This window comes from Hemitrygon akajei, chromosome 23 (genome assembly GCF_048418815.1).
Source record: "Hemitrygon akajei chromosome 23, sHemAka1.3, whole genome shotgun sequence".
NCBI lineage: Eukaryota > Metazoa > Chordata > Chondrichthyes > Myliobatiformes > Dasyatidae > Hemitrygon > Hemitrygon akajei.
In genome coordinates, this window is record NC_133146.1 from 7,448,239 (window position 1) to 7,475,872 (window position 27,634).

Here is a 27,634-nt window from a genome sequence, read left to right on the forward strand (position 1 = left end):
ACATTTTGTACACTGACACTTTAAAAAGTTGTATACAGTATTAAATAATATCAGAATTCATATTGAACTAAGTGGAGCAATCTACCCTCCGTCCATCCTCATCTTCTCCACTGCCAATGCAAACAGGAGGCACAACATCTCCTATTCTACCTGAGTAATCTGCAGCCCAATGGTATAACAGTGAATTTTCCAATGGGAGGTAGCCCCACCCCCTCTTTCCAATCCTCCCCCAGTCCTCTTCAACATTCCCCCCTTCAGCCAGTTTTGTCTCCCTTCTGATTCCATCAACCTGCTACCCACAGCCTTACTCCACCCACCACCCCCCCCCCCCCAAACTGCCAACCACCATCGGATTCTGGTTCCATCGCCTTTAACCTTTCCCCCCCGATAATTCCTATTATCACCTTCCTTACTTAACTAGTTAGACCAGAAAGGCCGAGATAAGAGTGGACGTTGAGTGGACGTTTCCTATAATGGGAGTCTAGGATCAGAGGTCACCACCTCAGAATACATAAAAGTCTCTTTAGAACAGAGATGTGAAAGGAATTCCTTTAGCCAGAGCATAAAGAAATTTATTGCCACAGATTCTGTGGAGGCCAAATCATTGGGTATATATAAAGCAGAGGTTGATAGGTTCTAAATTAGTAAGGGAGTCAAAGGTTACGGGGGAAGGTGGGAGAATGGGATTGAAAGGGAAAATGAATCAGTCACAATGAAATGACGGAGCACACTCGATGGGCTGAATAGCCTAATTCTGTTCCTATGGTATATGGTCTTGTCAGTTTCCAGCACTAACAGTTCTTTGTGTTCCTGCCCATCATCCTCCAGTAGAAATCTCCACCTTCAGTCTCCCCTCTCCCCACCTGCCTCTTCTTTGTCTCCATCTTTAATCCAACTCCACGCCCGACCTGTCTCAATCTGACTGTCATCCTTTTAACCGTTCAATCCACGAAGGGATTGGCCCTTCTCATTCACTCCGCTCACCCCACTGCTCCTTTAGATGGACCATCTCCCCTCCCCTCTCAGTCCTGGTGCTTGGTTCAACTTGAAACTCCGCAATTTATTTCTTCCACCAGATTGTTTGTCAACTCCAGATTCCAGAATCAGCAGTTTCTTGTATCCAATGTATTTAAAAAGATCAACATGAGAAGATCTGCAGATGCTGGAAATCCAAAGCAACACACACAAAATACTGGGGGAGCTCAGCAGCCCAGGAAAAGAGAGAACTGTCGACGCTTGGGGCTGAGACCCTTCATCAGGACTCTATTTAAAAAGAACAAAATAAATCTCTCAAGATCAGGTTACAGTGCAAACACCACAAGGTGGGTGCTAGACTGGAGCTGAAACATTAGTCCGCTGACTGCAGAAAACAGGGACAACAGGATCTAGACTGCATCACGAACGTGGTTCAGCGGGAACTACTGTCCCAGTTTGTGGGACTTCACGGTATTGTCTGGTTGCCATTTAACAGGAGGGATGTGGAGGCTTTGCAGAGGTTCACTGGGATGCCACCTGGACTACAGAGCATCAGCTGTGAAGAAAAGTTGAACAAAACTGGATTGTTGTTGGAGCATTGGAGGCTGAGGGGCAACCTGAAAGTTTATGAAATTATGAGAGGGTCAGATAGGGCAGTCCTTTCCCCGCAGGATGAAAATGTAGAACACTAAGGGGGTAGTTTTAAGGTGAAATGAGGAAAGTTTAAAGGAGATTCATGAGGCTAGTTCTTGTTTCACACAGAGTAGGAGGTGCCTGAAACAAACTACCTGGGAGGGAAGTGGATACAGAAATAACAACAGTGTTTAAGATGCATTTAGACAGACACATGAACATGCAGGGTGAGAAAGGATATTGACCACGTGGCACTCAACTGGCATCCTGGTCAGCATGGAGATGATGGGCTGAAAGGCCTGTTCCGTGCTGCACTGTTCTGTCAGTCTAGACAAAGCACGGCTTCAGGCTGAAGGTGGACAATTACACTGAACACCTCCAGGGCAACCAACACTGGTGACCCCAAAAAAGATCTGCTTCTTACAGAGCTCAGGGAAAAGCAAGACTCCCCAGATAAAACATCCGAGAAGATTATTCAGGGGAGCTTGCCCCTCGATCTTGGCCCGATAATCAGCCCTCAGTCAACTTCACCTCAGGCAGAGCAAACAGAGAATAGACCAGTTCAGCACCGGAACAGACCCATCTGCCCTTGGTGTTGCATCGAACTACTAGTGCCTTCTGTCTACACAGTGTCCATTTCCTGCACATTCCTTTGCCTATTGTATCTGTCTCCACCACCACCCAGGTAGCACATTCTGTGTAAAACCACCCTCTGTGTAAAACACTTGTCCCACATACCTTTGAAAATACTCCACTTACCCAAAATGCACGCCACTGGTATTAGACACTTCAACCCTGGGTAAAAGATAGTCCGTCTACTCTATCCATGCCTCTCAATCTCATAAACCTCCATCAGATCTTCCCTCAGCCTCCATCACTCCAGTGAAAACAAATCCAACCTTTCCAAGCCCACTAGCCCAGATAGCATCCAGGTAAACCTTTTCTACGCCTTCTACAAAGCCTCCACATCCTACCTATGAGGGGGCACCAAAAATAAATGCCTTGCTCCAGATGTGGCCCAATCACAATTTTATAAAGCTGCAACTTCCCAACTCCAACTCAGTTCCTTGGTCAGCTAAGCACCCTATCAACCTGTGTAGCCATTTTCACAGAGCTACGGACATGGACCCCAAGATCTCTATTCATCAAGACCGTTAAGGCTCTTGCCATTAACCGTCTACACTCTCCTTACATCTGATCTCCCACAGCGCAATACCTCGCATTTGGCTGGGTTAAACTCCATCTGCCATCTCTTGGCCCAGGTTTGCTATAACTTCTTTGCCATTCTCCTAAGCTATCCACATCATCAATAATCTGTAGACTTACTAACACACCTATCCACATTTTCATTGTAGTCCTTATATAGATCACAAATAGCAGAGGACCCATATGAAACACCACTAGTCACAGACTAGTCATCAACCACTACCCTCTGTTACTGCTTAAGGAGCAACCAACACAAAACTGGGCACAAAAACAAGAGTAACAATAAATCACAGGTAATTCACCAGTGGTAGAACAGCTTGGGAGGTCCAGAGGCTGAGATGTGCAAAGCAAACAAAGTCCTCCGTCCTATCACTGAGTAATGCCGCCCCGTCAAGTGAGATGTGCAGGACGGGAGCCTAGATTGTTTTAAAGTCCGTACCACACATGCCTGTTAAACAATTCACAGTGCTTCAGTTTATTTTGAAAGTTCTGTCACTTCCAACATCGCCAACAGTAAGCTGCTGGACAATTAGTCTTTTGCTGTTCTCGGGTCCGATATCCTGCTTCATGTTTTAACTTCCCGGAAGTCCCAGCACAAAGGCAGAGGTGATTTTCATCACTGTCGCTGATGAGATGGTGCACAGGGCACAGTCCAAGCCCACAAGACTGCTCACTGCTCCTCGGGAGACAAAGACTTCTCTCGGGGCTTGGCGGATTTGACAGGCTTCTTCACGGCAGTGGTGCTGCCCCCCTCCTCCTCCTCCTCCTCCCCCTCCTCCTCTTCTTTCTGCTTCTTCAGCTTGCTCTTGCTCTTGCTTTTGCTCTTGACAGCAGAGAAAGTCATCGAGGCCTTCTTAAACTCCAGTGGGAAGACTCCCAGGTCTCCGTCGAAGCGGTTCTTCACTACTTGCAAGTAACGCTTCCCTTGGCCTGTTACCAACTTCTTGTCCTGAAGGATGAGCACATTGTCGGCCTCCTGGCTGGCCTATAAGTTGGAGGGGAAAACGAAGGGAGAATGATCAGCATCTTCCATCTCCTCATCACAACCTCCCTCTAGCCCACAGAGACCATGAAAACAGGTTCAATCCGATCACACAGGAAACTGAAGGGTAATTTATGGGTCATATAAAATCATAAGGGGCATAAAGAGAGTGAACAGTCCTTTTCCAAAAGCTGGGGGATCATGAACAAGACTTGCAAGATTGATTTTCTCTTTGGAACGAAAGACAGTGAGGGGTGATTTGATAGAGGGGTGTAAGATGATAATACACAGAAATAGAGTGTACAGCCAGCGCATTTTCTTAAGATGGAAACGGCTAATACAACAGGGCCTGTTCCTGTGCTGTACTGTTCTATGTGGTATAGGAGTGAGTGTGTGGAACACACTGTTGGGAGTGGTGTTACAGGCTGATATATTAGGGACATTTATAAAATGCTTACTACATGGTTGAAAGAGAAATGGATGCCCATGTGTGAGAGAAGGGATAGATTGATCTTGGAGTAGGTTAAAAGATCAGCACAACTTTGTGGGCTGAAGGGCCTTCACTGTGCTGTAAATGAGGCAACACAGGAGCAGGAATTAGTGCGTCGATGATTGACGACTCAAGGGCAAACTGGAATCGGTGCAAGTTGAAAGGCATCAGGGCAGGACAAGCACAGCCATGGGGAGCCCTCACCTCACCTCACCTGCCCTGCCCAGCCCAGCCCAGCCATGGGGAACCCTCACCTCACCTCACCAGCCCAGCCCTGCCCTGCCCTGCCCAGCCCAGCCCAGCCCTGCCCAGCCCAGCCCTGCCCAGCCATGGGGAACCCTCACCTCACCTGCCCAGCCCAGCCCAGCCAGCACAGCCCAGCCCAGCCCAGCCATGGGGAACCCTCACCTCACCTGCCCAGCCCAGTCCAGCCCAGCCCTGCCCAGCCAGCACAGCCCAGCCCAGCCATGGGGAACCCTCACCTCACCTGCCCAGCCCAGCCAGCACAGCCATGGGGAACCCTCACCTCACCAGCCCAGCCCAGCCCAGCCCAGCCCAGCCAGCACAGCCATGGGGAACCCTCACCTCACCTCACCTCACCAGCCCAGCCCAGCCCAGCCAGCACAGCCATGGGGAACCCTCACCAGCCCAGCCAGCACAGCCATGGGGAACCCTCACCTCACCTCACCAGCCCAGCCCAGCCAGCACAGCCATGGGGAACCCTCACCTCACCTCACCTCACCAGCCCAGCCCAGCCCAGCCCAGCCAGCACAGCCATGGGGAACCCTCACCAGCCCAGCCCAGCCCAGCCCAGCCATGGGGAACCCTCACCTCACCTGCCCAGCCCAGTCCAGTCCAGCCCAGCCAGCACAGCCATGGGGAACCCTCACCTCACCTCACCAGCCCAGCCCAGCCAGCACAGCCATGGGGAACCCTCACCTCACCTGCCCAGCCCAGCCCAGCCCTGCCCAGCCCAGCCCAGCCCAGCCCAGCCCTGCCCAGCCACCAGACTTGCCTTGGCCGTCCCAAAGATGGAAGCTGTCTGCAACTCCTTTTCATCTTCTTGCTTCCTTGGGTGGATGACCAGAGTCACGTGGCAGCTGTTGTCCGTGGCGAACTTCCGGAACATTCCAATACTGTAATCCTGTGCATGAAACCTAAAGTTGGCAGGAAAAACATAGAACAGTGCAGCACAGTGCAGACCCTGCGTACACTCTCCCCTCACAAAGCCCTGCACTTTGCATTCATCTATGTGCCTATCTTAGAGTTTCTTAAACGTCCATAACGTGCCTCCCTCTACCACCACACTCAGCAGTGTGTTCCAGGCACTGACCACACTCTGTATAAAAAAGCTCTCTAACATCCCCTCATCTTTCCTCCAATCACCTTCAAAGTCAATATTAGACATCGCTGTCCAGAATCAGAATCAAGTTTAATATCACTGGTGTGTCTTGAAGTTAGTTGTTGGGCAGCAGCAGCAGCTCATTACAATACATAATAAAAACTGTCATTGTAAGATTAAATTAAATAAGCACAAAAAGAGAAAAACTGAAAAAGTAGAGAGGTAATGTTCATGGGTTCAATGTCCATTCAGAAATCTGATGGCAGACGGGAAGAAACTACTCACAAATTGTGTGCCCTGTACCTCCTCCCTAATGGTAGCAATGAGAAGAGGGCACTGATGGGAGTCCTTACTGATGGATACTACCTTTTCGAGGCATCATTCCTTAAAGATGTCCTGGATGCTGGGGAGGCTAGTGCCCGTGATGGAGCTGACTGAGTTTACAACTCAGGGAAAAGGCACCAGCATTCCACTCTATCCAAGCCTCTGAATATCTTGTACACCTCTATATCAAGTTGCCTTTCATCCTCCTTCACTCCAAGCTCACTCCAGGTTTCCTCATGAGCAACGCTAACTATTCCAGGCAGCTTCCTGCTGAACTTTGCATTCTGGAAGCTTTCAGCTTTACTCTTGTTCAGCTGAAAAGGACCCAAATCCTCCACTGACCTGATTAGACAGTTCCAGACATCTGCTCACCTCCTCCCCTACCCTGCCCACCCTGCTATCCCAGCTCAGGCAAAGCACAACCCACCCTTCCCAAAACACTGTCCAAACCAGGAGAACCGCTGATAAGGTTCACTCCAGCAGATTAGAGAGGCGAAAGGATCTTCTATTCTTTTGCAAGCTGATATGGCAAATGGATGGGTGCGAGGAGGTGGGATAGGACTGAATGTGAGAACTATGACTGGGAACAGTGGAGGCACATGAATAAACTTAAGGATATGTCCACAACCATGGGATTTGGTTTATAGGGCTCGTTCCCGTGGTTAGCTGTCGAGATGGTGCGGAGGGAACAAGGCGAATAGGCATGCTCACCAGCATTCGGCTTCAGACCGCAGCCAGATCAGATGTCCTAGACTTCCCACTGGGTAGAAAAGCAGTGCTCCAGCCACCGACTCGGATGCCAGCCCTGAGTACCAGCAAGACCGTGAGCAGGAAATCTCTCAGCACCGAGGAAACTGTGGAGATACAGGAGCCTGAACAACTCAGACACAGCTTCTCCTCTGCCATCGGATTTCTGAACACAACACTATCTCACTACTTTTGACTGGCTGCATCTCCAGACAGATCAAAAGATGCTGCAGAGGGTTGTAGACTCAGCCAGCACCATCGAGGACAACTTCAAAGGGTGAAGGCAGCAGCCATTATTCAGGACCACCGCCCTCTTCTCATTCCTCCCATCAGGAAGGAGGCATAGATCCTGAAGACTCACACTCATCGTCCTCACAGAGTGGTGAATCTGTGGAATTCTTTGCCAGAGGCTGTTGCGGAGTCCAAGTCTTCATGTATTTTTAAGGCAGAAGTTGATAAGGCTCTTGATTGGTCAGGACATGAAGGGATATGGGGAGAAAGCAGGAGATTGGGACTGAGAGGAAAATTGGATCAGACACGATGAAATGGCGGAGCAGACTCGATGGGCCAATTCTGCTTCTACCTTATGGTCTTAGGAACAGCTGCTTCTCCTCTGCCACCAGATTTCTGAATGATCCATGAACACTACCATACCATTTTGCTCTCTTTGCACTACTTTTTAAAAAAAATCTTATTGTAACTGATGAGTCCTTTTATGTATTGGACTGGACTGACAATAGGTGAAACCTGGTGATGTTGAAGGTGGGTGGGAGAGGAGGTAATGAAGAAGCTGCCAGTTTGTCCTCCTTCCCTTCCCACCACCACCTTATCTGGCTTCCTCCCCCTTCTTTTCCAGTCCTGATGAAATGTCCCAGCCCAAAACATCAACTGCTTATTCCTCTCTGTAGATGCTGCCTGACTTGCTTGATTCCTACAGCACTGGCAGAATCCCGTGTTCGTAATTTTAAAGTAAGTGCCTCCTGTGCTGTTACTGCCCCATTACTGTGTAAAGCTTTTGGGTCTATTACAGGGAGAGGGGGAAGTAAGTGGTGAAGCCCAGTGGAAGAATGGACAAGTTTTTTTTTTTAAATATTCATTTCCAGGACATTGGGATTGTGAGCAAGACCAGCAATTGCTCCTCTTGAGGAGACAGAGGTGAACAGCTGTCCAGTAGTCAAGTGTAATTACAGAGCCCTATTACGTCCTTGTTATCACACTCACAAAATGGCTTACACTTTAATTAAAAAGAGAACTTACTTGTCAGCAGAATGGTATTCCTGCCCCATCATGAACTGTAGATTATCTATAACGACATGGCTGATGTCATACATGTAGACCGCATGCTGCATAGTGTTGATGACTGACCTGGGCAGCAGAGAGACAGATTCTGTTAGTCACCAGTCTAAACAGTGCTTCTCAGAAACATCGATAAGACCTAGAACAGAAATTGCAATGCATTTGAAAGCCCAAAGAGGCTCAGTGACCCTTTGAACGATTCCTAATTTCACTGCACACCTTTTGCAATGTAGCTGCGATTTCTCGCCCTCAGTGCAAACCAAAAGCTGCGATTCAAACTCAGTTTGCCTACAAGTTAGATCCAGCGGCCACTTTACTTGATACATCTGCTCATTAATGCAAATATCTAAACAGCCAATCACGTGACAGCAACTCAATCCATCAATGCTTGCAGACATGGTCAAGAGGTTCAGTTGTTGTTCACACCAAACATTAGAAAGAGGAAGAAATGTGATCTGAGTGACTATGACTGTGGAATGACTGCCTATCTCAGAAACTGCTGATTTCCTGGGAGTTTCATGCACAACAGTCTAGAGTTTACAAAGAATGGCAAGAAAGCAAAAAAATTAAGTGAGTGGCAGTCCCATGGGCAAAAACACCTCATTAATGAGACAGGTGAGAAGAGTCTGCCAGACTGGTTCAAGCTGACAGGAAGGTGACAGCAACTCAAATAACAATGTGTTACAACAGCGGTGTGTCGAAGAGCATCTCTGAATGCACAACACATTGAATGCTGAAGTGGATTACAGCAGAAGCCCACACTGGGTTCCACTCCAGGACCACTAATAGATTTATTATAACACCATGAGACCTAGGAGCCAAATCCAGTCCGACATTCCATCACGACTTACCCCTCACAACCCCATTCTCTTGGCTTCTCGCTGTAACTTTTGACACCACCCTGGCTAATCAAAAACCTATCAAACTCTGCTTTAAATATACTCAATGACTTGACTTCCATAGCCGTCTGTGGCAATGAATTCCACAGATTCACCATCCTCGGGCTAAAAGAAATTGCTCCTCATCGCTGTTCTAAAGTCTTTCTATTCTGAGGCTGTGCCCTCTGGTCCTAGACTCGCCCAATATGGGAAACATCCTCCTTACATCCACTCTATTGAGGTCTTTTGATATTCAATAGGTTTCAATCAGATCCCCTCTCAGTCTTCTAAACTCCAATGAGTACAGGCCCAGAGCTTCTCATGTTAACCCTTTTGTTGCCAGAATCATGCTCGTGAACCGCCTGTAGACGAGAGCTTCACAAGCTGGGGTCCACAGACCCCTTGGTTAATGATAAGGGTCCATAGCATAGAAAAGGTTGGGAAACCCAGCTCTAGACATTCTCCAATGCCAGCATGTCTTTTCTTAGATAATAGCCCAAAACTGCAAATGAGGCTTCACTAGCATCTTACAAAGCCTCAGTATTAGACGCTTCCTTGTATTCTAGCTCTATTCAAAATGAATGCCGACATTGCATCCGCCTTCCTTGACACTGAAAAGTTTTCCTTTAAGAAACCCTGCATGAGGATTCCCAAATCCCTTTACATCTGGTTTTTTAATTTTCTGCAGTCTATCCTTTTATTCCTGTAACCAGAATACATGACTATACACTTATATACACTATATTCCATCTTCCATTTTGTTCATTCTCCCAATCTATCCAAGTCCTTCTGCAAACTCCCTAGATCCTCAACATTACCTGCTCCTCCACCTATCTTCACACTGTCAGCAAACTTGGCCACAAAGCCATCAATTCAGTCTGTCATCCGAATCATTGGCATGCAACGTGAAAAGTAGTGGTCCCATCATGGACCCCTGAGGAACATCACTGGTCACTGGCAGCCAACCAGAAAAGGCCCCTTTTATTCCCACTCTTTGCCTCTTGCCAGTCAGCCAATCTTCTACCCACGCTAGTATCCTTCCTGAAATACCATGGGCTCTTATCTTGTTAAGAAAGCTCAGATGCTGCACCTTGTCAGAGCCATTCTGAAAATCCAAATAAACAACATCTACTGACTCTCCTTTGTCTGGCCTGTCTGTTATTTCAACATATTTGTCAGGCAAGATATCCCCTTAAGGAAACTATGCTGTCTTTGGCCTATTTTATCATGTGCCTCCAAGAACCCCGAAACCTCATCCTTAATTGTGGACCCAACCACTGAAGTCAGGGTAACTAACCTACAAGTTCCTTTCTTCTGCCTCCTTCTTGAAGAGTGGTGTGATATTTGCAATTTTCCAGTCCTCTGAAACCATGCCAGAATGAATTGATTCTTGAAAGATCATTACTAATGCCTCCACAATCTCTTCAGCTTCTTCTTTCAGGACCCATCTGGACCAGGTAACTTATCTACCTTCAGACCTGTCAGTTTCCCAAACACCTTCTCCCTAGTAATAGTAACTACACTCACTTCTGCCCCCGGACACTCCCCAATTTCTGGTATACTGCTAGTATCTTCCACAATGTGGATGCAAAATTCCTATTGTTTGTCCGCATTCCCCCCCAACAGTTCCTACTCATGAAGATATTGGTCCCCCTTGGGTTCAGGTGTAACCCACCCTTTTTGTACAGGTCATACCCTCCCCAGGAAAGATCCCAATGATCCAGAGATATGAAACCCTGTTTCCTGACAAGCATTCATCTGCCAAATCATCCTGTTCTTTTAAGCACCCCTGCCTACATAGAACATAGAAATCTTCAGCACACTTCAGGCCCTTTGGCCCACAATGTTATGTAACCTACTGAAGAAAGTGGCTAGAATTTCCCTACCACATAGCCCTCTATTTTTCTAAGCTCTATGTACCTAACTAAGAGTCTCTTAAAAGACTCTGGTCTTTTAAAAGACCCTAAAGGCTCTGCAACATCAATAAGTTCTGAGCACACACACACCCCCCCCCCCCTTCAATCTACAGAACTGGTTTCCTCTTTCCACTTCCAGTATCTGTTCTTTCTTATCAGTGTTATGTGCTTCAGGCGCCATTCATTGCAGTACTGTGTGGATATTGTAACATATCATAACCAATATTGGGTTGTTCCTGTGCATTTCATATAGAAATGGAATCTGTTTCTCAGGAATAGCCTGATACCCACTGATTTCCTGTCCTAATATCTCAGAACATAGTTTGCCCATGAAGTGCTGAACTAATTAAGGGAATGACACCTAATCCCTCTTACCTGCACAGGGTCCAAATCTTTCCATTCAGCTGCACATTTTTGTGCCTAAAACCTTTAAATGCTTCCATTGGATCCACCTCCAGCCTCCCCCACCCCCATGAAGCACGGTCCAGAACCCACCACTCTCTTGTGTAAAAATAAACAGACAAGCGCACCTCCCTCTCTCACTTAAAATACACAACTTCTAGCGTTAAGACATTTTGAACATGTGGAAAAAAGATACTGGCTGTCTACTCCATCTATGCCTCGCATTATTGTATCAAGATACTGGCTGTCTACTCCATCTATGTCTGGCGTAACTGTATCAAGTTCTATTAGGACTTCTATCAGTTTCTGCCACTCCAGAGGAAACAAAACAAGTTTGCCCAACCTTTCCTCATAGCACAAGCCTCTAACCCGGGCAGCATCCTAGTAAATCTCTTCAGCACTCCCTCCAAAGCCTCCACACCCTTATGCAATGGGACGGTTTGAACTGATGCAGCCTAACCTGAGCTTTATACAAACACAACATAACTTCCCGACTGGAAGTCGATGCCCTAACTAATAAAGGCAGGTATGTCTTCATTACCCTCCGTAAACTTGTAAGACCGCTTTCAGGGAGCTACAGACTTGGACCCCGAGATCCCTTTGTGCTTTAAAAGAGAGATTAGCTTTATCTGTCACATGTACATTGAAACAGAGTGAAATGCGTTGCTTATGATGTGCTGGGGGCAGCCTTCCAAGTGTTGGCTAATCTTCTGGCCCAACCTAGCAAGCCCACAAATTACTGACCCTAACTAGTACGTGTTTGAAATGTGGGAGGAAATTCTCCTGGTCACAGGGAGAACATACAAAGCTCCATACAGATAGTGGTGGGAACTGAACGTCAATCCTCTCATCACTGGCAATGGAGAGCACTATGCTAACCCACTGTGTTACTGTGCCACCCTGTTTAAGAGTCCTGTCATTAGCTGTGTACTTTCCCTTTACGTCTGTCTCTTTTGTTTGACAAGGCCCCAGGGACAGTCTCTCTCTCTCTCTCTCTCTAAACATTGCCATACAGGTACAAGTTGTTACTGTCTCTGTCAGGTACTTCACTTGATGCTCTGCTGCCCATGGAACGTCATGAAGAACAGAGGCAGGTTCTCGAACTTGTCAGCCCACTCGTCGTAGCTGTCCAGCTGATTGTCCAGGCGCTGCATCGCAAACTGTGTCAGCATGATCTTGGCCAGTCGGACATTGCTGATCTCGAAGCTTCCCCACAGGGTGCTCACCCCTTGGATGCAGAGGTCCAGGGCATACTCGCTGATCAGGGTGGTCTTCCCGCTGCCCGTTGGACCTGTTTGCAGGAACAAGACAGGTGGTTAGAACGCGCCCAACACAGGGCCATTGGTTACCTGACCCCTGCCACAGTGAGCTACAGAGAACCCCAACAACGCAGTGGCTGGAGACACGAACAGCAGAGTTAGCTGTGCTCCCACTTCATCCCAGTGTGGTAGCAAGGGTGCACAAAATCAAAGCCGCGCTTGTTGTGTGCAGTCAACAATTCCGTTTCCTGCTCACATCAGCTGTGAAATGGAAAGCAAAGACCACTTTAGACAATTGCAAGCCTCAGTAGAGCAGCCAATATAATCAAAGAGCCCACCTACCCCAGACATTTTCTCCTTGCCCCTCTCCAAATGGCTGAAAGCACCAACCACCAGGCTCAAGAACAGCTTCTACCCCACTGTTAGCAGACTTTGAATGGACCTCTTGTATAATTTAGACTCTTGGCCTCACAATCTACCTCATTATGATCGTGCAATTTATTGTTTACCTGCACTGCACTCTCTCTGTAGCTGCTAGACCTTATTCTGCTTTGGTATTGACTTACCCCATTCAACCACAATGCACGGTGCAGAGACCTGATCTGTGTGAACTGTGTACAGGACGAGCTTTTCACTGTATCTCGGTACCTATGACAGTAATAAACCACAACCTTCCTGAATTCCTTCATGGGGTGTGGTATTTCTCACAAAGACCAGCATTAACTGCCCCGGTGAATGTAAAATTGACATAGTGAAGGAGCCTCAACACAGTCTTCAGCTGCCTCAGGATACTTCCAGTGTTAGCTAACTTAACTGTAAAGAGTTTGGTCAAAATTGGATTGTTTTCTCTAGAACATCAGAGGCTGCATCTGTGGGGGATCTGATGAAAGAATATAAAATTAAGTGAGGCATAAATAGGCTAGAAGTCAGAGTCTCTTCTCCCCCGGGTAGGAAACATTAAATTCAAGAGAGTGTTTCTTTACGGTGAAAGCAGGAAGGAAATTTACTTGGTACGGCTTTGGTTCACATGGGGAATGGCAGATGCCTGGAGCACACTGCCAAGGGAAGAGCTGGAAACAGAGACAGTAGCATTCTCATTTAGATAGGCACATAAACAGGAAGATCGGCAGTTTAAACTGGCCCATGGTCAGCACAGACAATGCGGAGTAAAGTGCTGTATGTCTACTGCAAGGTCAAGGGTTAAAGATAAAAGGTGAAATGTTTAAAGGGAACATGAGGGGAAATTTCTTCACTCAGAGGGTGGTGAGAGTGTGGAATGAGCTGCCAGCAGAAGTGGTGGGTGTGGGTTCGATTCCAAGATTTAAGAGAAGCTCGAATTGATAAATGGACAGGAGGGGTAGAGAGGGCTACGGTCCAGGTACTGTTACCTGATTCCATGTTCTAAACTCCTTGTAAACAGTAAAATGTATGGACTTGAGGGGAGGACTCAGCCAGTTCCATCATGGTTCCAGCTTTCTTCCACAATCAAGGATGTGTGTCAGGAAGACAACATCCATCACTGAGGACCCCACAGTGCCCTTTACTCAATGCTGCCATCAGGCAGGACATACAGGACTGTGAAGGTACACAACTCAAGATTCAACAGCAATTTCTTCTCCACTGCCATCAGGTTCTGGAATAGAGCTGAAAATTCTACCTCAGATTGTATTTCCCTCAAGTTGCAGACCTACCTTCAAATCTCTTACTATCTTTTCTTTCAGTTATTCCTGACGAAGGGTCTCGGCCCGAAACGTCGACAGTGCTTCTTCCTATAGATGCTGCCTGGCCTGCTGCGTTCCACCAGCATTTTGTGTGTGTTGCTTGAATTTCCAGCATCTGCAGATTTCCTCGTGTTTGCAGTAACGTTATGTTATTTTCTTATACTTTGTCATGTAGGTTGTGGGCAATTTATAGTTTATGTTACGTTTGTAATGTACTGTGGTGCTGCTGCTGCAAAAAGCTAATTTTCATGCCATTTTTATCCAGAGTATATATATATGTGTATGTGTGTGTGTGTGTGTGTGTGTGTCTGTGTGTGTGTGTGTGTGTGTGTCTGTGTGTGTGTGTGTGTGTGTGTGTGTGTGTGTGTGTGTGTGTGTCTGTGTGTGTCTGTGTGTGTGTGTGTCTATATATATATATATATATATATATATATATATATATATATATATCCATAACAGTAAACTCAAACTTGAACACATTCAGTCTGGTTGCTGCCCTAATGCAGGAAGGGCAAGAGCCAATCTGAGCACAGCAAGTGCCCACAAGCGAACGAGATAAATGGCCAAGTGAGTCCTACCACACACTAAATGCTGAAGGAACTCAACAGACAGGCAGCATCTAGAGGCCAGAATAAAAATTTGCGCGGGGGGTGGGGGAAGAAAAGCCGGTCTCCAGAGATGTTATCTGACCTGCCGAGTTCCTCCACCACTTTGTTTGTGCTGTTCTAGATTCCAGCATCTGCAGGACCTCTTGTGTTCACATTATACTCTGAACGAGAGATTCTGCAGATCCTGGAAATCCAGAGTGACACACAAAAAATGCCGGAGGAATTCAGCAGTCAGGCAGCATTGAGTCCTGGTGAAGCCTGGAACGCCAGCTGTTCATTGGACTCCATGGATTTGGCTTGGCTGAGCTCTTCCAGCATTCTATGTGTGGTATTGCCTTTCCCTGTGTACTCTCTCTAAGTGCTTACAGTTTTTACACTGACCTGTACAGATGGCTGATATCACTGTATTCCAGTACTTGCAACAATAATGAACCAAAGGAACATGAATAAATTGGGAATAATATTGGTTTATCAGTGCCATGTGTACTGAGGTGCAGTAAAAATCTTTAGACACAAGAGATTCCGTAGATACCACAAAACCTGGGCAACACAAAGTGCTGGAGGAAGTCAAGTCAAGCAGCATAGAGCCAGAACGCTGTAGCACAGAGACAGGGCCTTCATCCCATTTTGTCCATGCCGCACGTACCTCTGCCGCCCACGTACTTATCCAGACTTCTCTTAAACACAATCAAATCCCCATCCACCCCGTCCACTGGCAGCTCATTCCAAACTTGCACCACCTTCTGAGTGAAGTTCCCCCTCAGGTTCCCCTTGAACGTTTCACCTTTCACCCGTGACCTCTTGCTTTAGCTTCACCCAACCTCAGTGGAAATAGTCTGGCATTTTCACCCCAGCTGCGCCCTCATAACTTTGTATTCCTCCATCAAATCTCTATTCATTCTTCAATACTCAAGGGATGAAGTCCTAATCTATTCAACCTTTCCCTGTCACTCAGAGCCTGGCAACATCTGTACTCTTTCAATCTTGCTGATACCTTTCCCGTAGTTAGGTGATGTAATGGTTGATGTTTCATTTCAGGGGGAGACCCTTCATCGGAACTATGTGACTGTTTATTCCCCTCCGTAGATGCTGCCTGACCTGCTGGAGTCCTCCTGTATTTTGTGTACATAGCTCACGAGATTTGCACCATTTGCAGAACCCCCTGTGAAATCCCTAGTGGTGGGAGTAGACTGGGGGGGGGGGGTGGTTGGCTACCTGTGAACACCGTCAGCTCCCCTTTGCGATGACCCTTGAGGATCTTGTTGAGGTCAGGGAACCGCTGCCACTTGACGCCGGAGATCTGTTCGGTGTTGGCCAGCTCCCCGAACACGTCGTCCCGCAGCTGCCGGAAGGAGACAATGGATTTGTGGCTGGCGGAGACGGCCCCCTTCATGATCTCGTCCAGGTTGATGCCGGCGGCCAGGGCCTCGAGAGGGCAGGGCTGGCCCTCACCAGGTCGCACCAACCAGCAGCGTTTCACGCCCAGCTTGCGCGCGAAGATCTTGGAGGCCTCCCAGGCCAGGAGGTCGCTGCCCAGCCACAGCACCACCTTCCGGAACTGCTCCAGGTAGGGGAGAAGGGCCGGGGGCAGGCAGCTGACGCCCCGGGGCAAGGAGACGCAGGGCTTTCCCGTGGCAGACACCACGGCCAGGCAGTCAGTCTCACTTCCAGTCAGGACAAGGGTGGTGTCCTTCCTGGTCAGCAGGTGGAGCCCGAAGAGGTTATTGTAATCACTTGGCTTAGGCAGAGTGGTGGCGACATAGTGCACCTTCTGGCCGTCCTGCTCGGTTGAGAGCAGCTTCACCCCCCTCAGTCTCAAGTCCCTCCAGCTGAACCAGGGAAACACCAGGCTCTTGGCGGGCCTTAAGTACTTCACACCCAGTTTCTTCAGTGTCTGCATGCTGACTTTGGAGATGCCAAACATGGTTTTAACCAACAGGACTTTCTCCTCCTCCATGTCGGGGAAGTTCTCGGCTTTGGTCCAGATCTCCTGCATCTCCCTCAGGTCCATCTCCTGGGCAGAGAGCTCCCGATCGTTCTCCGGCACCCTCAGCAGGACATCTGGGTCCAGGCTGTCCAACCCCTCCTTCTGCATTACCTCTAGGCAGTCCTGGAATTCTTCCCAGCTGCCCTCCAGCAGAGTGCTCTTGCACAGGAACTGCCCAGTGGTCTTGTCGATGAACAGGGAGAAGGACTCCTTCTCCACCCCAGCCGAGTCCAGTGCCTTTCCCACAAATGGGCTGGGGACGTGGAGGCAGCTGTAGCCGTCGTTGAAGGGGATGCCCTTGGCCCGGAGGTACTGCCGAATCTCAGTCACTGTCACTACCGGGGAGAAAGGGTCAGCCTCTGCTCTGGAACTCCTGCTGCCGCTGCAGAAACCAAGGGGAGTCGCAGTGCTCAGAGGGGCTACGGATCCTGGCCGCCCCCACCGGACGTCCTGCCACTTCGGCCGCCCAGCCGGCCACTGGCACGCCACCTCCACCGCAGTGCAACCTTGTCGCCAGACAGACAGCCCTCTTGAGAGGCTGGGAAGAACTCTGTGTGTGCAGCGATGCAAGCAGAACATGGCACCTGTTTAAGAAAGGAGGGTAGTTATCAGTTGAGAAAGCATCAACAAGGAACCAAGATGCTTCAAACAACCCCTCCTCCTCCTTCCCTTTCTTCCATTGTTCACTCTTTCTTCAGCCTTGTCTGTACCCCTTCCACCAATCACCTCCCAACTTCTTGCTTCACCACCCCACTATATCACCTGGTCACCCCCCCCCTCCCAACTTCTTATTCTGGGCTCATTTTCAAAGATTCTTTACAAGTTGTTTTCATTATTATTAGTTTATGTGTGCAGTACATCGTCTTTTTGTACATTGTGTTACTGTAGAGCTTTTCAAAAATTCTATTTTTTTTTCTTGTAAATGCCTACAAGAAAATGCATCTCAAAGCAGCATATGGTAACATATGTACTTTGTAATGATTTTTCTTTGACTGATGGCTTCTACCCCCTTCCTTTCCAGTCCTGATGAAGGGTTACGGCCTGAAACGACTGTTCTATCCCGAGATACGTAGGTCAGAAAATATGCAAATAACGACCACTCAAAATGGTGAAGAACCTTTTCCAAAATGAGGTGAGGTTTCCCCCGCTATCCGAAGGTAGAGCGTTCCTATGAGTAAGCTGGAATGTCATAAAGTGAAGAAGCAATTACCATGTATTTATATGGGAAAAATTTGTGAGCGTTCAGAGACCCAAAAAATAATCTACCAAATCATGCCAAATAACACATGAAACCTCAAATAACAGTAACAGAGAGTAAAAGCAGGAATGATCTGTTAAGTACACAGCCTATATAAAGTAGGAATACTTTTCTGCAATTGTTGCAGCACTGTCCACCGTAGCAAAAATCTCACGCAAGCGCTCCCGGCAGAAGCACTCTCTCCAGTAACCTTTAAGCTATGAAGCTGCCAAATAACACATAAAAATACAAAGCCTATATAAAGAAGAAATAATGTACGTCCAGTGTAGTTTCACTTACCGGAATCGGGAAGACACTGATGATGGTGTGTTAGGCTGAGTCGTCGGAGGTTGGGGTGGTGGGAGACTGGGGTGTCATCTCATCATCGTCGGTTTCCATCAGGGCAGGCAGGTCACCTTCTTCTATGTCTGCCTGCCTCGATGTCGAAGGTCGAGGTTTGTCGTCTGCTGTGGCTGATGTGGAAGGCTTGAAAAACGACAGTATGCTTGACTGCTTAGCCTCGCGCATTTTTCTATCATAGACTTCTTCGTAAGCACTCAAACCATCCTGCAAACCTGCCCTAAACCTACATACTCTTTCAAAATTAAAGTCATACTTTTCTGCAATCATTGCAGCATTGTCAATCGCAGCGAAAATCTCACGTAATTGCTTCACGTTCAGTTCCTGGATGTCTTCACTTTCGGGCCGTTCACTACTGCGTTCGGTTTCAATTGTTATCCTTTCCTCTTCTTCAGCTCTTCATCTGTCAGTTCTTGGTCATGGGATGCCAAAACCTCTTCAACATCATTTTCGTCAACTTCCACAAACCCTTAGCCAAATTCACTATATCCTTACTTCATTCACCACAATCAAAACGCTTTATTATGTCTAGTTTTACACTAAGTGTAACACCCTTTCGTGCTCTTTTAGGCTTTTCCGATACCTTAGAACTCATCTTGCTAATGGATGCACAAAATAAATTGACATAAAGTACAGATGCTCACAGGCATGTTTAAACAATGCTGGCTAGAATGCAGTTCCGGGGAGGAGCTTGGCTGCTTGGGGCGCACACTGCCTTTTTTCATAACAGTGAAAACACCTTCTGTTAGCAAAAACAGGTAACTAATGTAGGTCTTTCACAGACCTGATCACAGGACAATTTATAACGACCAATTAACCTATGAACCAGAACATCTTCAGACTGTGGGAGGAACCAGGAGCACCCGGAGGAAACCCGTGCGGTCAAGGGGAGAATATACGAACTCCTCACAGGCAGTGGTGGGAATTGAACCGGGGTCGCTGGACTGCACAGTGCTGCGCTGACCATGCTACCCTGCTGCCTAACACTACATGAAATTCCAGGTGAACAAAAACTATCGCACTCACCAGTTGTAGATGAATTGCAATTACGTAAGCGTTACACAACAACTAACTTCTGCACAATTCTGTATTTTTCCCCAAATAAATAGTAAATGTGTTGTTTCGTGAATCCTTAATTAACAGATTATTGTTTTGCAATGAGGAAGGTGTTATCAGAGTCAAAGTTGTGTATATTTCACTACATACCCCCTCAGATTTATTTTCTTACAGACATTTACAAGAAATTAAAGAAATACCTTAAGACCACAAGATATAGGAGCAGAATTAGGCCATTTGGCCCATCGAGTCTGCTCTGCCATTTCATCATGGCTGATCCTCTCAGCCCAAATCTCCTGCCCACTCCCATGTCCCTTCATGCTCTGACCAATCAAGAATTTATCAACCTCTGCCTTAAACATACATGAAGATTTGCCCTTCACAGCTGACTGCGGCAAAGAATTCAACACCCTCTGACTAAAGAAATTCCTCATCTCCATTCCAAAAGGACACCCCTCTATTCTGAGGCTTAGATTCTGAGAACTTAGATTCTCCCACCATAAGAAACATCCTCTCCACAACCACTCTATCAAGGCCTTTCACCATTCATTAGGTTTCAATGGGGTCACCCCTCATTCTTCTGAATTCTAGTGAACACAGGCACAGAGCCATCAAACACTCTTCATATGAGAAGCCGCTCAAGCCTGGAATCATTTTCGTGAACCTCCTCTGAACCCTCTCTGGTTCCATCACATCCTTTCTAAGATAGGGGCCCAAAGCTGCTCACAATACTCTGAGTGAGGCCTCACCAGTGCTTTATAAAGTCTCAACATTACATCCTTACTTTTATATTCCAGTTCTCTTGAAATGAATGCTAACATTGCATTTGCCTTCCTCACCACTGACTCAACCGGCAAGTTAATCCCTAGGGAATTCTGCTCCCAAGTCCCTTTGCTCCTCAGATTTTTGTATTTTCTCTCCATTTAGAAAATAGTCAACCCTTTCATTTCTTCCACCAATGTGCATGACCATGCACTTCCCCACATTGTATTCTGTCTGCCACTTCTTAGCCCATTCTCCTAATCTGTCAGTCCTTCTGTAGCCTCTCTACTTCCTCAAAACTACCTGCCCCTCCACCTATCTTCATATCGTCTGCAAACTTTGCAACAAAGCCATCAATTCCATCATCCAAATCATGAACTTATAATGTAAAAAGAATCAGTCCCAACACAGACCGCTGTGGAACACCACTAGCCACCGTTACCCAGCCAGAAAAGGATCCCTTTATTCCCACTGTCTCCTGTAAATCAGTAACTACTTTATCCATGCTAGAATCTTTCCTCATATGTGGTACCTTGTCAAAGGCCTTCTGAAAATCCAACTTCACAACATCCACTGATTCTTCTTTGTTTATCCTGCTTGTAATTTTTTCAAAGAATTGCGACAGATTTGTCAGACAGGATTTTCCCTTGAGGAAACCATGCTGACGATGGCCTATTTATCACGAGCCTCCAAGTACCCTGAGACCTCACCCTTAACAATTGACTCCAACATCTTCCCAATCACTGAGGTCAGACTAACTGGCCTGTAATTTCCTTCTTCTGCCCCTCTCCCTTCTTGAAGAGTGGAGTAACATTTGGAATTTTCCAGTCTTCTGGAACCATTCCAGAATCTGGTGATTCTTGAAAGATCATTACTAATGCCTCCCCAATCTCTTCAGCTACCTCTTTCAAAACCCTGGAGCATATACCTTCTGATTCAGGTGACTTATCCACCTGCAGACCTTTCAGTTTCCCCAAGAACCTCTTCTCTAGTTACGGTAGCTTCACACACTTCGTGACCTTGTCACCTGGAGCTTCCACCATACTGTTCGTGTCTTCCACGGTGAAGACTGATGCAAAATACTTATTTCATTCATCCACTATTTCCTTGTCCCCCATTAGTACCTCTCCAGCATCGTTTTCCAGTGGGACAGTATCTTCTTGCCTCTCTTTTACTCTCTGTATCTGAAGAAACTTTTGGTATCCTCTTTAATATTACTGGCTAGCTTACTTTCATATTCCACCTTTACCTTTTTAAACAACTTTTTAGGTGCCTTCTGTTGGTTTTTAAAAGCTTCCCAACCCTCTAACTTCTCACTATTTTTTGCTCTATTTATCATATGCCCTCTCTTTGGCTTTTATGGCCTCTCGCCAGCCATGGCTGTGTCATCTTGCCTTTAGAATACTTTTCAAGATCTGTGTGTCTTCAGAGTAGCTCAATGGATATGATTAAATATTCCCATCTCAGCCGGCTACAGCTGAACCACAACTGCATCCAAGGTCTGTACGTTTAGTAAAGATGTTTTAATATGATTGAACAATCTATCACTGGTTAAAATTGATGGAAATAATGCCGATTGTGACTATACTTCCTGTAGGAAATGTGGCTGTTGCTCGGGACTACAAGGAAAGAAGGTTTTCAACTCCCAATACCGACGATACTGCTAACAAACATACAGTCTCTGGCAAATAAAACTGACGATCTGAGAGCTAGGGTGCTGTATCAGGCGTGCATCGTCTGCATCGCAGAATCTTGGTTAACCCCTCTGTACTGGACATAGTGATTCAGATTGATGGGTTCACTATACACAGTCAGGATAGGATCTGTCACGTCCCTCAAAAGCAGAGGTGGTGGTGTATGGCTCATTATCAACTCCTATTTGCACACAAAAGTATCAGTGATTTCCCAATTCGGCTCACCGGACTTGGAATATTCAGCAATTCAGTGCCATCCATTTTACCAGCCGCAGGTTTCTGCGATCATTTTGGTAGCAGTGTACGCTCCACCTCAGGACAATGTCAAACAGGCTCTGGGTGATCTGAGCTATGGGATCAACATACACAGAACAGCGCACCCTGACACCTTCACTATCATTTTGGGGGATTTTAACCAGGCCAGCCTGAAAAAACTCACTAAATAATTACCATCAACAAATCACCTGCTGTACCAGAGGAAATAACACGCGGGACCACTGTTACACCACCGTCAAGAGCACTTACTGTGCTATTCCCCACCCACACTTTGGAAAGTCTGCCCACCTGGCTGAACATCTACTCCCTGAGTATAGGCAGAGACTGAAGACTGCAGCACCAGTAGTGAGGACCAAGAAGGTTTGGACAAGGGAAGCACAGGAGCGCCTACAGGACAGCTTTGAATCGGTGGACTGGACTGTATTCAGGGATTCATCATCAAATCTGGATGAGTATGCTGCAGTTGTTACCGACTCCATTGAAGCTTGTGTGGATGAGTGTGTGCCTACGAAAACTTGCTGTACAATCCCAAACCAAAAGCCGTGGATGAACCAGGGGTTCGGCGTCTGCTGCGATCTAGTCAGACTATCCACCTGCTGCAAAAAGGGCAACAATTATACCAGTGCCAGTAGTGTGGGCTGCCTGAATGACTATCATCCAGTAGCACTCACACCTACAGTGATGAAATGCCTTGACAGGTTGGTCATGGCTCAACTGAACTCCTGCCTCAGCAAGGACCTGCACCCACTGCAATTTGCCTATCGCCACAATAGGTCAGCGGCAGATGCAATCTCAATGGCTCTTCACACCGCCTTAGATCACCTGGACAATACAAACACCTGTGTCAGGATGCTGTACATTGACTATAGCTCCACAGTTAATACCATCATTCCTACAGTCCTGATTAATAAGCTACAGAACCTGAGCCTCTGTGCCTCCCTCTGCAACTGGATCCTCAACTTCCTAACCGAAAGACCACAATCTGTGCGGATCAATAAGAGTATCTCCTGACAATCAACACTGGCGCAAGTCAGGAGTGTGTGCTTGGCCCACTGTTTTTCTCTCTCTATACCCATGACTGTGTGGACAGGCACAGCTCAAGTGTCATCTATAATCTTGCTGACAATACAACCATTGTTGGCAGAATCTCAGATGGAGATAAGAGGGCATACAGGAGTGAGATATATCAGCTAGCTGAGTTGTGTCGCAGCACCACAACGTCAAACACTTGCAGGACTCTCAGTACCAGTAACTGTGGTGTTAACTGTTCAGGCTACCAAAATGGTTCCTCTGTATTGTTGTAATCAAATGGCTTCTCTGTAATGTTATTTAATGCTGTAATGAGTTTCTGTATCTGGTATGTTTGGGTTATGACTGCCGATAAGTCACTTGGAGAACAGTTAAGTCAATCATCAAGGAATGCAAAGAATAAATATGGTACAGCTGTTAATCTGCCTAGAGCAGGCCATCCTCAAAAACTGAGTGACCGTGCAAGAAGGGGACTAGTGAGGGTGGTCACCTAGAGACCCCATGACAACTCTAGAGGGATTACAGGCTTCAGAGGCTGAGATGGGAGAGACTGCACATACAGCAACTGTTGCCAGAATACTTCCCTCGTCTCAGCTTATGGGAGAGTGACAAAGAGAAAGCCACTGTTGAAAAAAACTCACATGAAATCTCAGCTAGAGTTTGCCAAAAGGCATCTGGGAGACAGTGAAGTTGACTGGAAGAAGGTTCCATGGTTTGATGAAACCAAAATTGAGCTTTTTTGCCATCAGACTTAACGCTATGTTTGGTAAGCCAAACACTACACATCATCCCTACCATGAGGCATGGTGGTGGCTGCATCATGCTGTGGGGATGCTTCACTGCAGCAGGTCCTGGAAGGCTTGTGAAGGGAGAGGGTAAAATGAATGCAGCAAAATACAGGGAAATCCTGCAGGAAAACCCGATGCAGTCTGCAAGAGAACCGTGACTGGGGAGGAGATTTTTTTCCAGCAAGACAATGACCCCTCTCCCCCCCCCCCCCCCAAGCATAAAGCCAAAGCTACACAGAAACGGCTTAAAAACAACGACATTAATGTCCTGGAGTGGTCAAGTCAGAGTCCGGTCCTCAATCCAATTGGGGATTTGTGGCTGGACTGGAAAAGGACTGTTCACTCACAATCCCCATGCAATCTGACAGAGCTTGAGCAGTTTTGTAAAGAATGGGGAAAAATTGCAGTGTCCAGATGTGCAAAGCTGATAGAGACCTATCCACACAGACTCAAGGCTGTAATTGCTGCCAAAGATGCATCTACTAAATACTGACTTGAAGGGGCAACCAATTATTTTGTGTTTAATAATTGTAATAAATTTAAACTAATTTGTAAAAATTTGTTTTCACTTTGACACCAAAGAGCCCTTTCTGCTGATCAGTGTTAAAAAAGCCAAATTAAATCCACTGTGATTCAACGTAGTAATCCGATAAAGCATGAAAACTTCTGGGGGAGGGGAGAGGTGAATAGTTTTTATAGGCACTGTATATTACTGTAATTGATTTCTTCTATATTATTGTGTATTGCATTGCACTGCTGTATCAAGTTAACAAATTTCACAACATATGCCAGTGATATTAAACCTGATACCGATTCCCCTTAGGGATGTATATATTCTATACCTTACGAATTGCTTCCAGAAATTCCAGCCATTGCTGTGCTGCCATCACACTGCTAGTGTTCTTTTCCAATCAATCTTGGCCAACTCCACTCTCGTGCCTCTGTAATTCCCTTTACTCCACTATAATTCTGATATCAGGCTTTAGCTTCTCCTTCTCAACTTTCAGGGTGACTTTGATCATATTATGATCAACTGCCCCAAAAGGTTCCTTTACCTTAGAGCTCTCTACTCAATTCCAGATCACTGCACAACACCCAATCCAGAACAGTGATCCCCTGGTGGGTTCAACCACCAGCTGCTCTAAAAATCCCACCTCTTAGGCACTCTATAAATTGCCCCTTCTTGGAATCCTTCACCAATCTGCTTTTCCCCAATCTAGCTGCATATTGAAATTTCCCCATGATTATTGTAGCATTGCCCTTCTGGTATGCATTTTCTATCTCCCATTGTAATATGTAGGCCACATCCTCATTACTGTTTGGAGGTCTGTATACAGCTCCCATCAGGGTCTTTTTACCCTTTCAGTTCCTTCGCTCTATCCGCAATGACACAGTACCTCCGACCTATGTCACCCCTTCCTAATGATTTGATTTAATTCCATTACCAACAGAGCAGTACCATCCCCTCTGCCCTCCTGCCTGTCCTTTTGATACAATGTGTATCCTTGGACATTAAGATCCCAGCTATAATCTTCTTTCAGCCATGATTCAGTGATGCCTACATCTTACCTGCCCACAAGGATATTGGACCCTCCCGGTTCAGATGTAACCCGTCCCTTTTGGACAGGTCGTGCTTTCCCCAGAAGAGATCCCAATGATCCAGAAATCTGAACCCCTGACCCATGCACCAGTTCCTGAGCCACATATTCACATGACAAATCATCCTATTCTTACCCTCACTGGCACATGGCACAAGCAGCAATCCAGAGATTACTACCCTGGAGGTCCTGGTTCTCAACTTTCTAACTAGCTCCCTAAATTCTCTCTTCAGGTCCTCCTCACCTTATCTACCTATGTCAATGGTGCCAATATGCTGCTCGCCCTCACCCTTGAGAATGCAATGGACCTGATCTGAGACATCTCTGATCCTGTCATCAGGGGGGCAGCTCTTAAAGATAGCGGAGTCAAGGGATATGGGGAGAAGGCAGGAACGGGGTACTGATTGTGGATGATCAGCCATGATCACATTGAATGGCAGTGCTAGCTCGAAGGGCCGAAGGGCCTACTCCTGCACCTATTGTCTATTATCTACAACATACCATCTGGGTGTCTCTATTGCCCCCACAGACCTGGTCTCTGTTCCTCTGTTATCTCCCATCACCACTGAAGTCCTCTTCACCTCCCTCTCTTCTGAGCCGCAGCACCATTCTCGGTGCCGGAGACCCGGTCACTGTGTCCCCCCTCAGTAGTATCTGAAGTTGTATAACTTTTATTTAGGGGAACGGCCTCGGGTGTACCCTGCACTGGCTGTGCATTCCCCCTCCTTCTCCTGAATACTTATGAAAAACTACATACACATGCAAAGTCTACCAAACCAACGTGTATAAGATGACCAATGGTATAAATAATAAAAAGGTAAATAATTCTGATCCTGAAATAAATAACACAGGGAACATAAATTGCCAGAGTCCTTGTAGAGTCAATTCAAGGTTGAGGTGAGTAAAGTTTCTCCGCGCAATTTGCTGGTATCATTGGCTGTTGCCTGAAAGGTGCTAGCTAACGATCAACATTGTTAATGCTAATCACAGCCTACCTTTACTCACCGGATTTCCCATGCGCTGGACAAGGCAGCCGCGGGAACGGCGGCGACTGGAGCCCGTGTCCACCCGGGGGAGAGCTGCCCGCCACGTGTGGCTCCGCGCGTTCTCTGTATCAAATAAAGTTCAAAAAAATCCGTTTTTTCACGTTGCACTCGTTTTCCCCGAGGAGGAGGAGTTTGAATAAATGATTATCTAACACGTACGGTATTGTATTATCTAACTTTACGAGCGGGAGACTAGCCGATCTAAATACTGTACTGGGTTTCGCGACCCGTGTGAACAGTTTATTTCAACACAAATGAACAACTGCAACGGTCACAACATTCAAAGGTCAACACCAAGAAAAGGGTTAAGTGGAGTTGGGATTATACAGCAAGACTGTCTCTATTGTATTCGAGTACAGCACAATGGCTCATTTACGTACTCGTTTCGGGATAAATAACAAATGTTTTTTTTATTTTTGCTGTGAGTATTGAGACGGGAATTGGATTGAAGGAGCCCCCCCCCCCCTCCACTCCACTCCCCGACCCAGTTAACGGATGTAATTTCCCAGAGTGTTTGGCCACTCTGGACCCGAGTTAAATACACGCACCAACAAGAAATCTGCTGGAGGAAGGCAGCGGGGTCAATGAACCGTTGGCGGTTCGGATCGAAAGCCTGCACCTGCCCTACGGGTGCTGCTCGACCCGTTGAGTTCCTCCAGAGACCCCTCTGCTGCTCGGGATTCCGCCATCTGCGGTCTCTCGTGTCTCCAAAGCCACGCACTGGGCTCGCTGCAGCCTGTCAGCAGGGAACACACAGCGTCCAGCGAGGGAGGCTGAGCCGACACCACCTACCTACCCGCCTGCGGGCTCCGGCCTCTCGAAGGGGCGGACACGTGCGCCAGCCCGGTCCGGCAACTACGCGCGGTGCCCATCGGCGACCGTGGGAAGGGAGGGGGCCTGTCAATCATGCGTTACCCGGGGCAACTGCCGTCCCCAGGTTGCCTCCCCACCGCCGGTATCCCGGTGCACGGGCGGAGCGGTTTGGACGGCGCACACAGCGCATGCGGGCGGACGGGTTTGGA

The 27,634-nt window shown here is 47.1% G+C and overlaps 1 protein-coding gene and 1 long non-coding RNA gene across 5 annotated transcripts in view; one reads left to right on the top strand and one right to left on the bottom strand.

Annotated features, from left to right (window-relative positions):
* Positions 1–24,057, top strand: part of LOC140715134 (uncharacterized) — a 29,744-nt gene extending 5,687 nt beyond the window's left edge. The window contains exons 2-3 of the long non-coding RNA XR_012096069.1: positions 17,788–17,898; positions 21,779–24,057. This is a non-coding gene — a long non-coding RNA (uncharacterized lncRNA). The remainder of the gene's footprint in view (positions 1–17,787; positions 17,899–21,778) is intronic.
* Positions 1,301–27,601, bottom strand: twnk (twinkle mtDNA helicase). 4 transcript variants are annotated; one of them, XM_073026888.1, is made up of 7 exons: positions 27,409–27,601; positions 26,562–26,675; positions 15,995–17,350; positions 12,242–12,482; positions 7,957–8,064; positions 5,302–5,443; positions 1,301–3,799 (listed from the first exon to the last, which is right to left on the bottom strand). In XM_073026888.1, the coding sequence occupies exons 1-7, from the start codon at positions 27,518–27,520 to the stop codon at positions 3,485–3,487; spliced, it is 2,388 nt and encodes a 795-aa protein (XP_072882989.1). In that variant the 5' UTR covers positions 27,521–27,601; the 3' UTR covers positions 1,301–3,484. The 4 variants fall into 4 exon arrangements, with proteins under 4 accessions (XP_072882989.1, XP_072882990.1, XP_072882992.1 ...); XM_073026889.1 differs by having other exon boundaries at positions 26,572–26,675; positions 27,405–27,601; XM_073026891.1 differs by having other exon boundaries at positions 26,572–26,675; positions 27,528–27,588.
* Positions 27,602–27,634: the final 33 nt, after the last annotated feature.